Raw genomic sequence first — 14763 nt, forward strand, 5'->3', positions numbered from 1 at the left:
AAAATAAAAATATTAATCTTAATTCTTCTCTTAATTCTAATCAATTTGAATGAATATAAATTGATAAATTGATCGTTTTACATGATTGCATATATCAGTTAGCAAAATGTCGCGAAGTGATCGCGCATGTGTCACTACTATATATACCTCTGCATATAAATTGGCGAATTAATACAATATTACGCCATATGAAAAGCATTGCAAAATCGGATAAAATTTATTAAACGAAAATTTAGCAATAAATTCTGGTTTAGAGTGACCTAAGGAAAATTTGAATATGATGACTTTGGGAAAATATGAAATTTGAAAAGATCAAAACTGAAATATTACCAAAATATTTTAATGAAACGCTTACAATGTGCATCCTATTATTTTTTGTTAATTTTATATAATAGTGGAAACAAAAACCAATTCATCCATTTCGTAAAAAAGATGCAATGTGGCTTTTATTTCGTTTTATATAATTCAAAATATTTAACAATATTAAAATATGCTCTGAATTATTTATGTTAAATTTATAACTATATATCGTTGAAATAAAGCAACGTTTAGCACAATGTAAATAATCAACAATTACAGCATTAATCTCAACTTGATTGGTTAAACGTTAATAAAATGTAAATATGTATTTAGTATGATATTTTCTCATATCCAATAATTTTGTGAATTTAAATTATTCCGAAACAAATATCTTGATACGATTATTTAAAAAAAAATTGAGCCTTCAAATTGTGTGTGTGTGTGTAATTACTTACTAAAAAATATCTGTTTGCTTGTGTTGCAAAATTGTGTTATTAAAATTTTAAAGATTATAATTGATGATATCAATTAATGAAACTGTAGAATATTATTTTGTTTGAGAGAGAATGTCCTAAGATCAGGATAAAACGGAACAACTTTTACGCCGCATTCTTGGCATTGAAGTTTCACGTACCACGCCTGGCCCAAGTGGGTGTGGTATTCGTGACGTATTTTATAAACCAGTAAGTAAGCTCATATAATGTATTTATATTCATATACATGCTTGACGAATCGTAAATATCACACGCATTGGCGATCAAATGCATGAGGCTGCATGCGTTTTAATTCGTTACAGATAGTTCGATTTTCTAACAGAAGTGTCTAATATATCATTTCAGGGATACACTGTATTTAAGATTTCAGAAAGTAAAGTGAATTAGATTACAGCTGAATTGTTAAATATTTTCTCGAAATCATATCGTTAGATATGCTTTCTTGTAAAATTCACTTTTTCTCGTGATTTAAACGAACGGTTGTGCGTATATTTAAATAAATTAAGATAACTTAAACATAGTTATTATATTATATATCTAATTTGAATGTATACGTTTAAATCATTAATAAATATTACATATTTTTTATATGTTACTTACATTTCATTATTAATTAAATAAAGAATAAAACTTTGCGATGATCCATAACTTTTTACTTTTACAGAAACACACATAGCTAACTTTTAAAATTATTGTGATCAAAAATTAAGAAAAATTATAGATAAATTCTGGAATTATTAAAACACTATAGTACTGTAATATTATATAGCAAAATTTTTTAATTTGTTTTATTCTTTATAATAAATAGAAAAAGATAAAATTATATGTAATCGACCTTTATGTGTTTATTAATTTTGTAAGTTCTATTCCTACTAATATCTACTTTTAATCCTGTTGCGCCGTGAATAGGAGAAGGGAAAATGATTTATGTAGAAAAAACTGTGTGAAATGTGCGAAAAAACGTATCGTAATGTAACGAGCCACACTTAAATCATTTTTAATTGCTATCTTTTTTACGTAATTATCTGTTTTTAATTACAATTATGATGATTAGGTAATTTATATAATCTGCAAATTAATTATTGTAGACCTCATAATAAAGATTGTAAAAAAAAATTCAATTATTCCAATTATTGTTAGATTCTTCATAATTTGTATTTTATAATATTTTAAATAATGGAATTCAAATAAGATCAAATCAAAATTTTTCATTCAAAATATTCTTTTGCTAAATATTTCTCTTCTCTCTCTCTTTCTTTGAAAGAAATTAATATATTTAACCTCAATTAAAAAATTCGTAGGTTATTTTTTTTATTTAATTGCTTGTCGATTTGTAGTATTTTAACGATTTAACGATTTCGCTATTTATAATTCCCATTAATACGTGCAGCGCATCTTTATTCGATATCATTATTCCGAGAGCGATCGGCGATCATTCAGAATACAAACCGGCATGAACTGTCGGCGGAATCCTTGTAAGGACACGACATCAATTAAACCGCATTACACACGTGACGAGAGCAGACATCGCGCGCGCGTCCGAGAAAGAAACACGTAGAGAAGATTCCCTTGAGTCTCCCAAGTTCAGGGCGCGCGTCTTCTAGCGTCATGTGACCTAGGCTGCCAAGACGTTTGCATCATCGAGTCTTCACCACGAAGGCGATAGAGTTTACGGACACACGGCTACGGACAGGCCGATTGCATCACTGAGGATCGTTGCACTTCGCGAGACGTCCTCGGATCGGGCAAGATCATGGATCGTCCTCGAGACACGAGCCGCGCAACCTCTCTTCTAACTCTTCCGCGCTTCATTCAACATTTTCTCTAAGTCATTCGCGCGTAATGATTCCACGTGTTCTCGTATGAATATGTCGGGAATACAAGGGGACGAAATGCTATGAATATTTCTTCGATATTAATATAAACTTTGATTCTAATTCCAATCAAATATGCAGTATTGCATACATGCTTAATTATTTGTTTAATTATTTTTCCTCAAATTTTATTTATTTAATTTATTATTATTTATTTTAATTTGATACTATTTATTTAATTTATTTGTATAATTATTTACAATAAAATAAAATCAAATTTTTGTATTTTTCTATTATTTAATTGTTTTATTTATTCATAAGCCTTGTCAGGAAAAAGATTAATATATACGTAACTCAAGTGACTGATATAAAATTATAATTCAAGATTAGTATCATACTAACAAGTTTAATTCTACGTTGTTACTAAAAAGGCATAATTTGATAAATATTGCTTAGAACCTTTATTATCGAAGTGAACATTTTATAACTATGTTTCTTTCTGCTTTTTAATGATTTTCTCGCAGACGATACGTTGCTCGTAGCGTTAATTGTAGGCAGTCTAACGACACGCTCTTATTATTATTAACATGCAATAAGCCTTAATCACGCCTGTTAAGAGCGTTATGACTCCGACTTTATTACGCGCCAGGCTATAATATAATTCTTCGGATCATTATCGGTCGGATTATTATCGAACCGCGCGTCGTCGTAGGAGGAAATCAGTGACAGCCGATCAATTAGAACGCACCGTCTAATGTGTATCACCTGTCCGCAATCAACGATCGCGAAGTATCAACATTTCACAAAAGACTTCCAGCGAAGGATCGGCTCGCGCGTGTTTGCCTCGCGCCGCTTAATAGCTACCTGCGCGTTGACGCGATATAAACCGAGCGGCTGGCATTGATCGCCGAGAATTTCATAATCGGCCTATAGGACTCAGTTGCGCGATCTGTTATTTTCCCTCTCCTCTTGTAATTAGATTCCACGACCGCACAAACTCTTTGAACTCATTCGTTCCGGTAGGGTGATCGGCTAAAGGGACCATCGATAAGTATGTACTTGCCAGTTTTTTGTACTTGTTCTATGCGTAACTTGTTCATTCGTCATTTCTTTTTATTGCTCTTGTTCGATTGTTTTGAAAAACGTGTGTACATGAGCAAAGATCGAGAATGCACGCGTGTAATTGTGCATATAATCGCGATAAATCGCAAGTATCAAAATAAATTATGCGTTAAAAATAAAGACTTTTTATGAATGTAAATAAAGCGATAAATACAGAGGGAAATAAATACAATTGAGCGTAATTTTAATCTAAGAACTAATTTCTGCTAAAGTAGAATCTACTTTTTTTTATGAGAAAAAATCTTATGATAAATTAAAAAATATATAAACATATATTAGACTTAAATAAAGGAAGACGCTATCACTCTGTGCGATCGAGACAGGCAACTATTAATTCACTTCCCACAGTTAACGGAGGTTATTGTCTCCCAACGATCGCGATCGATTTTGTCTCTCGGAGCACAATGCACAATGAATGATGAGATGTAAGCGTATGTATGTATAAATCATCGTTCCGACGACGCGATTTCGATTAGCGGAGTCGATTTCTCGCGCGACCAAGAGAGATTCCACGATTAAATTAATTCATTTCCAATTAGGCGAGCCCGAACGCGACGCATGCGAAGCTAGAAAAAGCGTGAATCCCGCAGAGTGCGCAATATTTTAATTATGCGCCGATGCGTGGGACAAATCGCGCGTGACGCAACAGAGAAACTACACGTTTAAAGGCTGCTGCAATTTTCCAAGCGTTTCGAACCACTGGCAGCCACCGCCGTCTTTAGGATTGCACGACTCGCCGTTGATTAATACGGGATCGAGGCGTGTATTCGCGCCGTGCGATCAATTCACGATGATAATAAAGGCGAGATACACCGCGTTATCTTGCCCGTTAATCGATCTCCAATGCAACGGAATCGACGTGCTACTTTTAATTGCAATCAAGATGCTTGTAATTTTTACTACCTTCCTGCGTTGTACAAGTTTTCACATTTTGTACGCAACACGACTTGCGACTACATTTTGAAAGATAATGAATACACAGTAAAAAATTGTGCGTCCATATGTTAAAATTTTCTTGTGTTACCACACGTTTTGATTAGTACTTTAATGTAAAATTAACATACAACTTATATGTTATTATTTTTATAACGTTTTCATGTATTATATTTATGTCAACATTATAACTTAACACTGTATATATCTCTTAGAAATGGAATATTATTTTGAGTATTTTTAACATAATCATTTTAAATAATCAACATGTCTCAAAGTCAGTTTAACATTCTAAGAAAAGTTAAAGTAAATCTTCAAATAATCTTGAATTTTGACATACAAAATAATCAAATTTACTAAAATCAAATGTTTCTATTACAAATAATTTAAGTTAAAATAATTACTATTATATGTTAATGTCCTACAACAATTCTTATGAGTTATTGTAACTACTTTTTCATGTAATTTTTAATTAATTTGTATGTTATTTTTACATTACACTTAAAGTTACAATAACAAGAATAAATGTAAAGTATTGTGTCAATTATTTAACATTTTTAATTTGTCAATAAGTGACATACGACGAATGAGTTATTTTAACTTAAAATTCAGAGTGGACTTTCTGGGACATGTGAAAAATGTTAAAATTAACATTTTATTTTTTACTGTGTATTGCCTCTCGAAAGATAATAAAAACTATACATATTTCAAAACCGTGGAAAAAAGAAGAAGGAAGAATTAGTTCCTCGTTGCTTGAGTTAATTGGGACTAAATATAAGGTAAACTTTAGTAAAATACACATCGCGCCCATTATCGTATTTTATCGAAGTTAAAAGTGCGCGCGTATGGTTTGCGGTATGTTATTAGAATGATTACGTAGCCGAGACACAACATCGCGTGCAAATGGCGCTCTGTGAAACTTTCATTAACATACATTGAGCGAATATCTAATAAACAATTCTAGGCGAATAAATCGATGCTTCTTTTGCTAACAAGACCGCACATGAAAGATAACCATGTATGATTTCAACGTTTTTTAAATTCTCTTTCTTTTTTTTACAATGATCTGTTGCTCTTTCTGAAATTAATTTTAAACAAGAACAAGAGAGAAAGAAAAGAAAAATATGCGTATAGTAAAAAAAAACGATGTTATTTCGGTCAAAACAAATTACGAATGTAATTATATTATACACAGAATAGTGTTATTGTGTCAGCTTACGATTGCAATCCCTTTATTAGATAAAAAAAAATTAATTAACGCAGGTTAATTAATTTCTCTTGGAAACATTTTCAGTGCGTAGCAGGGAGCTTTGCGGTGATAAAACGAAATTTAATCTAAAAATTACAGGATACAAACGAGACTTCGAGCAAATTGCCTTTTAATTAGATTTAAAAATCTCTGGGAAGGTTTGTTAATTACATAGTAGTGTGTAGCTTTTATACAGAAGCAAATCGATTTTGTTATTCGGAAATTTGAAGACATAAATGCGACTTGTTATTTATAAAATTAAAGTAATTTCAAATATTTATTTCTGTATAAAGTCTATATTTATATCTTTTCTAATATTTGTATCTTTTTCTAATATTTTTTAAATTATAACATTTATCTTTTGTATATTTATATCTAATCATTACCGTAATTATTATTTTCTTCTTTCTTAAATAATGTATCCTCAGAAAGTTGCATTAAATAAATGCATAAGATTTTTTTCTACATATTTGTCAATTGTAATTTATATTTGCGTTATTATTTTTATTCAGTATGATATAATTTAGCATTCGTCTTTTTTTGCCAAGATTAAAAGATAAGGATCATATACTTTATCAAAATGCGAATGAATTCAGGATATTCCTGTAAGGTGGTCTCCATAAATCGCCTTTGCATAATAGCTAATAATATGCATCGGCGATACAGATGCGTAGGCTCTCGTTGATAAAGAGAGAGAGAGAGAGAGAGAACAGCACATATGGATATATGTATGCTATTAGAACTGGTGTATAACCCGTGGAGAAAGTTCGGCATGCGATTGCCGAAGAACGTAATGCAACCGATGTTAATGCGCACTAAAAATGGATCGTGTTTATTAACGGTGCCTTCTGCGATACGCAAGCCTTAAGAGGTTGCGATTCGGAATCACGGGAATCGACGCGGATAGATAAGCTGCAGTAGATTGATCAGAAACTAACAGGAAATGATATTCCGGAATTTTATCGTCGTGGAATGCAAATTCGTCTCGGAAACGGAATAATGATCTTCTCTCTGATAATCGAATCATGGTTGCATAGTCATTGACTCTTCCGCTCGATAGATGAAATTCCGCGAACGAGAGATGAAATTGTTAACTAGCAAACAGGAAATTAAAGTCCCATTTACACCACGCCCGGTATTTACGATTGAAAGTGTACACACTTCTTTTTTGCTATCTTGTGTCTACTTTTGTAGTCGCGAGTGTCCATTTTTAATAAGAGAGAAAGTCCAGCGACATAAAATTATGCATAAACATTGCGAATTTTCATACAAATTAGTAACGCATCATATTGTATGGATAGTCGATGAATTTTTCTTATAATTTTTAGTTACACTCCTTCTTAAACTGTTATGTATAACTTTGAAACGCGGAAATACTAATAATTAAAACTAACTAAATCACATATATACATATTAATTAAAATACGAATATTCTTGCGACAGTAATTAAAACTGTACGACTATCTTTTTCTGTTTTTAACAAATTTACATATGTAAGATGCAACATGATGCAAAAGTAATAAACGCAAAGTGTCCAAATGCATTTAGATCTGATAGCAAAGTACGCATTTTATTAGATATATAATTTTTGAAAATATAAAGTAATTTTCATATAAACAGAATTCTTTTATAATTTTACCTAATAAAAAAATTCTATTATTGTAAAATTTTTTGTTCTTTGATCTTTATAAATAAACTTTCTCAATACTTTTGATTTGCTTTTAATTCAAAGTACTTGGATTTGTACATAATGGTGAAATTGAATCAGAAACTTTTATGATTTTTTTTATTCGAATGCATTTAAAAATTTTATTATTAAAAAAAAAAACATAAAAAGCACTATCTGCTAATATATATTTTCATATATTTTTATTAATATATTTTTCAATGGTAATTTTTCAATGGTAATTTTGACATAATTATATTTAACGATTTTATACGCGATTATGTACAATATATAGTTAACAATATCGCGCCATTTCATAATTTGAAATCGTTCAACAGCTGGCATACAGGATCCATTAATCTTATTATATGATCTATCCGATTTCAGCTGATTAGTAATGTCGATGTAACTTTAAAACGTTTATAAGCTTGTCGGAAAATGACGACTATTTATCATCGCGTAATGGATCCCATTATTATAGTCTTACACTGATCTGATTCTATGTATACAATATGGTTCTATCTCTTCCAATATATTTACGATAAAATTAATGACTTTAATTTAGAAATAAAAGCAAATCATATATTAAAATCAGCTAAAATATTAGTCCATTTAATATAATATTATTTTCGTTTTTTAAATCGCATATTAAATCACAATTAAATTCTCAAGTAAAAATTGTAATTTATAATAAAAGAAAAAATTTAAAAGAAGAATTGAAAAGGATTTGCAATTTTAAATCATTCTCATTATATTATGCAATCAATTAATATAAGTTTATGTAATATTTTTTAATAACTCAAAAACTTATTGAGTTTCGGTCGAATAACAACACGCGTTTTCATCATAATTTTTTTTCTGCTCATGGATAAATTGCGTATTAATTATTAATTATTAATGAATGTATCTCTTAATTTTATTCACTTACACATTGTATTGCAGCAGAAAATGTTTTTAATCAGATCAGAAAAAGTAATACATATGCATGTTAATTAATTAAAATATACTAGTTAGATAATATACATCGACAGAGAAAGAAACTTATATAAGATAAAAAATTTCTATATTAATTCGAGCATGTTCCGTTAGTACTTTAATATTAATAAATATCAGAGTCAATCTCTTTATGAAAAACAGCATGAAATACAAATATATATTAATTCCAGCAGATTTAATACACATGTTCTGTTACACGTCCTGGATGTTATATCCATACAATAAATGTATTTATGCATGTAAATTTAATCATTGTTAATTAAATATATATTGCATTTTAATTGCGATATTTTATTAAATATTTAAATGTGTGATATTTCTTTCATTAAAATAAATAAAACAAATATGTATAAAAATATACATTTTGTATAATTAATTGTATAATTATTTAAATTTTGTATAAATGTTTCTTTATATAAGTTATATATTTTTCTTTTTTGTTAACTATTATATGAGATATATTTATATCTTTATATTGTTTATATATATATATTGTTTCCTTTATTATAGATAATAGTCTGATATTTTTCTTCTGTATATTATAGATAATATTCTAATATTTGAATAAATATATTATTGCAACAAAATTGTAATCATAATCAAGCAAATAATTAATAAAAATTCAATAATTTGTAAAACAAATATAAATATAAATATAATTACTCACAGGCTGTTGCACATTGTAAAACTGCTGTTGCATTCCCACTATACTGCTGGACTGCCATTGCATCCTTGTTGTTGCACTATTGTTCTTCACTTGACTAGTTGTTCCTAAACACATTAAATTAAAATGTACTTAATACATGTGATATAAAATATAAAATATTATATTTTTCACATTATTTATAAAGAATTCTAAAAAATTTCTAAAATTATGTATATATATATATATATATATATATATATATATGTACAAATATATGTATATAAATTTAGATTTGATTTTCTAAATTAATAATGTAAAAGTCCAATATTTCTCTTGGTTCTCTAGAGTACACAATATTTATCGTTAACAATAATTTCTTGAAAATTTAACTAATACTTTTTACAATGTTTGTGTATATGCTAGCATACAGAATTATTTGAAGTTGTCACAAATATAATTACTCACAGGCTATTGCATATTGTAAAGCTACTGTTGCACTGCCATAATACTGATGGATTCCCATTGTATTATCATTGTATCGCTGTTGTTTTCACTTAACTATTTGTTCCTAAACACATTAAATTCAAATGTATTTAATACACATGTGATATAAAAATATTAAATATTATATTTTTCATATTATTTATATAGAATTAATTCTAAAAAATTTCTAAAATTATTTATATACATATATTTGTGTGTGTGTGTGCGTGTATATATACATACACAAATGTATGAATATAAATTTAGATTTGATTCTCCAAATTAATAATGTAAGAGTCCAATATTTCTCTTGATTCTTCCAAGAGAATACACAATATTTATTCTTAACAATCATTTCTAAATAACTTAACTAATACTTTTTACAATGTTTGTGCTGACACACAGAATTATTTGAAGTTGTCACTGACGCGATATACGCGGTATTTATGCAGAATACGAAGATTTCTCGATACTTTTCGCGGCTTTTCTTCCGATATTTTTCTCTCGATATTCTCAATGTTATGCTTGTATATACGCGATATAATTTATTTAAATAAAACACAATAGTCGTCTGACATTCCTCGACACTTCCAATACTATATCTTTACTTGCACAGGTTATGTTTATTCTCATTGTCAGTAACTTATGATTAGTCACAATTCAGTCATAATGAGACAAGTGATTTTTACGTACATGATATTGTATCGTGATATAATTGCTCGATGCGATCGATGATTACTTTTCTTCGACTGTACGAAGCTCGAACGTTATTTCCGCGCCATATAAAACTCTGACGTCACAAATAATTACGCGCAATACATCGCGGACGAGCGCGAACACCGCCAAATATCTCAACTCCCGATTCCACTATAGCTCTTGCGATTCGACCAATCAGAAGCGAAGAAATCTAGATTTCTTTACTTGGATATGATTGAAATCTTTTTTCCTCTCTTTCTCTCTTATACGCATTAACTATATTATTATTAAGAGTAATAAATTAATTCTCAAATAAATATTGTAACGCACTATATCTTAATATTGCGTTTAATATAGAAATTAGTGCCAAATGATTTACAATATATCATGAAAACAACGTTTAATTCGCATACAAGCGCGATATCAATGAGAAAAAGATAGATAAATAACAATAGCAAAAGAGAGAGAGAGAGAAAGAAAGTGCGTGTGCGTAAAACAGTATATAATTCTAAAAACTAATTATCGTAAAGATCGAAATGACATCACGTACCACTGATAAATCATTTTGCCGTTCTGTAATATTATTAACGACGCACATCCTTGAACGGATCAGTAGTCGGACTCGCGCCAAGAATGTAAACAAAGCAGACAAGCTCGCTCTTCCCCCTCCCAGCCACTCTTCTACCCGCTCCCACCACGCTCACGGCGTCAACACAGTATTCGAAACAATTTTCTGTTTAATAACATTTCGACTGTCGACGATTAATTTACAAGTTTATTTGCCATATATGGACGCGTTCTCTCTCTTCTCTCTTTCTCTCTCCCTCTCTCCTACATAATTTATAATATCAAGAATAACCAAATTATCTAGTGATATGGCAACTCGTTTATTAATAATTAATGGTAGAAATGATTATAATATTTTTCGCGTATTATATTTAATGTATACATACATAACCCTCAAGTATATCCTTGTTTCTTCTAACGAGGAACACAAGTAGGCATTAGATCACGCAATGGATCATAGAATAGAGAATTTCTATAGGTTTTTTATTCGCGTGACTTTGTATGTATATACGTACCTATGTGTATTTCTCTCTTGCTAGAAAGTAAACTATACGTATTGAAGATTAATGTGTAAAGAATCAAACCAATCGGATCCAAGCAAGGATCTTTATTTTTTCCTCGATTCTGATTGGTTACGTCAATCTCAATCATTAGTGCGTGATCTATGGACTTTAGTGTCGCGATCATAGAAACTAGTATCAAATTATTCAGCTCGCGATAGCCATACTTGATTCGCGTAGTACATATTTGTGGTCAACGGATCGTACGAGATAATAGAAAAGTTTGATATTATCTGCGGATACAATTTCGATCGAGCATCGAGAAATATTGAAGAAAAAGTGTTGAGCGATCGTTGTATTATGCGTAAATATATTATATCGTCTATTATTATATGTGTGTAAAATCGGAAGTATCGAGAAATGATGTCGGGAGAAGAAACGTCGAGAAAAGGGTGTCGAAAAAATGGCGGGAATGCCGGACATAACACCAGGTAATGTAACAATTGTTATTATGTGTAAATACAGTATATCGCGTCGAATATATGTCATAGTTCCGTTAATTAAGTGAACTTAATTATTAAACTACGCTTGTGATTATTAAATGTTAATAAAATTATATATATTATGATATTGAATCGCGGGAATAAATATCGCTTGTAAACAAAGGCGTAGTATTTGAAAGAATCGAGAAAGATGTCGAACGATCGTTATATTATATATAAACACCATACATCACATCGATAATATGAAATATTATGAATATATGACATTTTCGTCAGGTGAAATCCACACGATCGAGTCTTGTATGAGATCCGAATAAATTCATCGTCATCAGAGATAATAGCGTCATTACAACAATTGGTGAGTAAATTCATTTATTTTATTTGCATTATTTTAATGATATGAATAATTATATCGTATTATTTGCGCATTCTGCTAAATTTTATTATTCTTGCTGCATTCTCGTGATTTGACATCAATATTAAATATATATATATTAAATAAAATTATTATAATAAAATTATTATACTAAAATTTTAAAAATAAAATTATATTAATATAATAAAAATAAATATTAAGATAACATACATGTATTAATATCTATAAAAATATTATCTGAAAGATATATCATAAATCTGAATTCAGATAATGAAAAATGCAAAAGTTAATTAATAATTATAAATTGTAAATGCAGGATTTGTAGCAGATGAAGATACATTACGTAGAAGCACGTCATGAGGGAGAATGTATCATCAGAGCGGTGAGTGATTTTATATTCACAAAAGTGGATTGCATATTTTATTGCAATAATTTGGTATTGCTACATCATGCACAGAATTTTTATGTACAAAATCTCTGATTAAAATGGATTCTTCTCTTTTCCAAGAATTAAAAAGAAAATTTAGTTAGAAATACAATGTTAATGAAAATAAAATTAAATATAATCTAAAAATAAGCATTGCTTATATTTTTCTTTATTGTTCTCATATATTCTTTTCAAAATTTTGTATGATATTATGAAATATATACATATATATGTGAAATAAGTTATATATGTAATATTATTGCATTAATTAAATTATATTTGAGAAAATTTTCTGTCAAACTATTTTCTCAAATATAATTTAATTAATGCAATAATATTACATATATAACTTATTTCATATATATGTATATATTTCATAATATACAAAATTTTGAAAAGAATATATGAGAACAATAAAGAAAAATAAATATAAGCAATGCTTATTTTTAGATTTATATTTAATTTTATTTTCATTAACATTGTATTTCTAACTAAATTTTCTTTTTAAAAAAAGTATAAATATTTCTTTTATTTATAAAATAAGAATGTTCTTCTATTTATAAGATAAAAATGTATATTTCTAATTCTAGTCGAGAAATTTTTTGTTGATATTTTAAAACTATAGTTCGTAATTAAAATTGCAACCTTTAGTTAGTATTGTATTGTAATAAATGGTTTTATTAGTAAAATTATTATAGATAAATATATTTTGCGCAATAGATGAAACGATTTTTTTTGATGTAGCAATAACCATCTTTTATTTAATATTGTATTCAAACGGCATGACTTGACTGAAGTAGAAAAAGACAATCACGCTTAATTAAGTTATTTATTGATTTCTAAAAATAAAAGAAATATTGAAATCCAAAGGAAATTTCGAGAATGAAGAGAATGGCAAATCATCCATAAATATGTGTAATATAAATTATCTTTATTTTTACCTAAAATACTGCTCTATCATTCACGTCATAATTATAAATGATGATTTAAACTGGCGCGAAATCGTAAAACGGATCAATTTTATCGTATCAATCTTAAAACTATCGTAATATGTATATGTAGTTCGTTTCTCTATTGTTGCCTTAGAGTTGCTCACATATGTAATTCCTTATCGATTACATCACGATTTGCTGCAATGTGCAAAGTGCAATTGTAAAGAATCCTACTCGTGTAACTATATCGATTTGCATGAAAAGTTATGTTCGAAAATATACCAATATAATATTAATTTACTTTGATGAAGCATTATTTACACGTATTATTGTTTAATTATATTGTTTAATAATTATCGTAGGATGTATCTAATTTATTCAGATGCGAATTTCATATATTGTTGTGAAATTTTTTATTTATTTTATTTGGGGTAAAAGTACAAAGCGATATAAAGTTGAATATAATTATAATCCGTTGCATTGGAATATCGAATATCCAATTCGTATAACAATTGCATTATGATTGGTTGATCCAAAAATGTATTATCTGCAATCACACACATAGTATGTATGATTCCTAATTAAAGTTTATCTAAACTTAAAACTTAAAATTATTGAAATTGCTGTCACTACATTAATGAAAAATTTAATAAATTCATTATAGCAAAATCAATTCTACTGATTTAAAGTTATAAAGTGTACATATATGTAAGAATATTTAACAACAAATCCACAATAAATTTTTTAGCAAAAGAAAAAAGAAAAATATGACATCTTTTAAAAAATTTTATTGATATATTAAAAACAATATGTGTGTGTTTATATGCAAGATTTACTTATAAATTATATTGATATATATATTAAAAACAATATGTGTGTGTTTATATGCAAGATTTACTTATAAATTAAAATACGAAAAGAAACACAAAATTATTGAATTCTGATGCAACGGATTAAATTTAATGTGTAAATAACAACGACATAGAAATTTGCGAACAGATACACTGTGATGTAATGTTGCTTCCGGTTAATCCTTTCTCTTGTAACCTTTGATTTTTG

General features: G+C 28.5%; 1 protein-coding gene and 1 long non-coding RNA gene across 4 annotated transcripts in view; one reads left to right on the forward strand and one right to left on the reverse strand.

Annotated features, from left to right (window-relative positions):
- The window catches only part of LOC145975141 (multicopper oxidase 3), a 110490-nt gene extending 99523 nt beyond the window's left edge, over positions 1-10967 (reverse strand). Inside the window, exons 1-3 of one of the 3 annotated variants that reach the window (XM_083105378.1) lie at positions 10950-10967; positions 9686-9788; positions 9242-9345 (exon numbers count right to left, since the gene is read on the reverse strand). In XM_083105378.1, the coding sequence (XP_082961504.1) occupies positions 9242-9299 (58 nt within the window). In that variant the 5' untranslated portion in view covers positions 9300-9345; positions 9686-9788; positions 10950-10967. Of the gene's footprint in view, positions 1-9241; positions 9346-9685; positions 9789-10074; positions 10216-10396; positions 10508-10949 lie in introns of those variants that run through there. The other 2 variants (XM_083105376.1, XM_083105377.1) reach the window with 2 other exon arrangements.
- A 913-nt stretch (positions 10968-11880) lies between these two features.
- Positions 11881-14763, forward strand: part of LOC145975008 (uncharacterized) — a 75383-nt gene continuing 72500 nt past the window's right edge. The window contains exons 1-3 of the long non-coding RNA XR_014439860.1: positions 11881-11957; positions 12246-12327; positions 12662-12727. This is a non-coding gene — a long non-coding RNA (uncharacterized LOC145975008). The remainder of the gene's footprint in view (positions 11958-12245; positions 12328-12661; positions 12728-14763) is intronic.

This window comes from Camponotus vicinus, unplaced genomic scaffold (assembly GCF_025532165.1).
Source record: "Camponotus vicinus isolate PSW18456_S1 unplaced genomic scaffold, iyCamVici1.0 SCAF_7, whole genome shotgun sequence".
NCBI lineage: Eukaryota > Metazoa > Arthropoda > Insecta > Hymenoptera > Formicidae > Camponotus > Camponotus vicinus.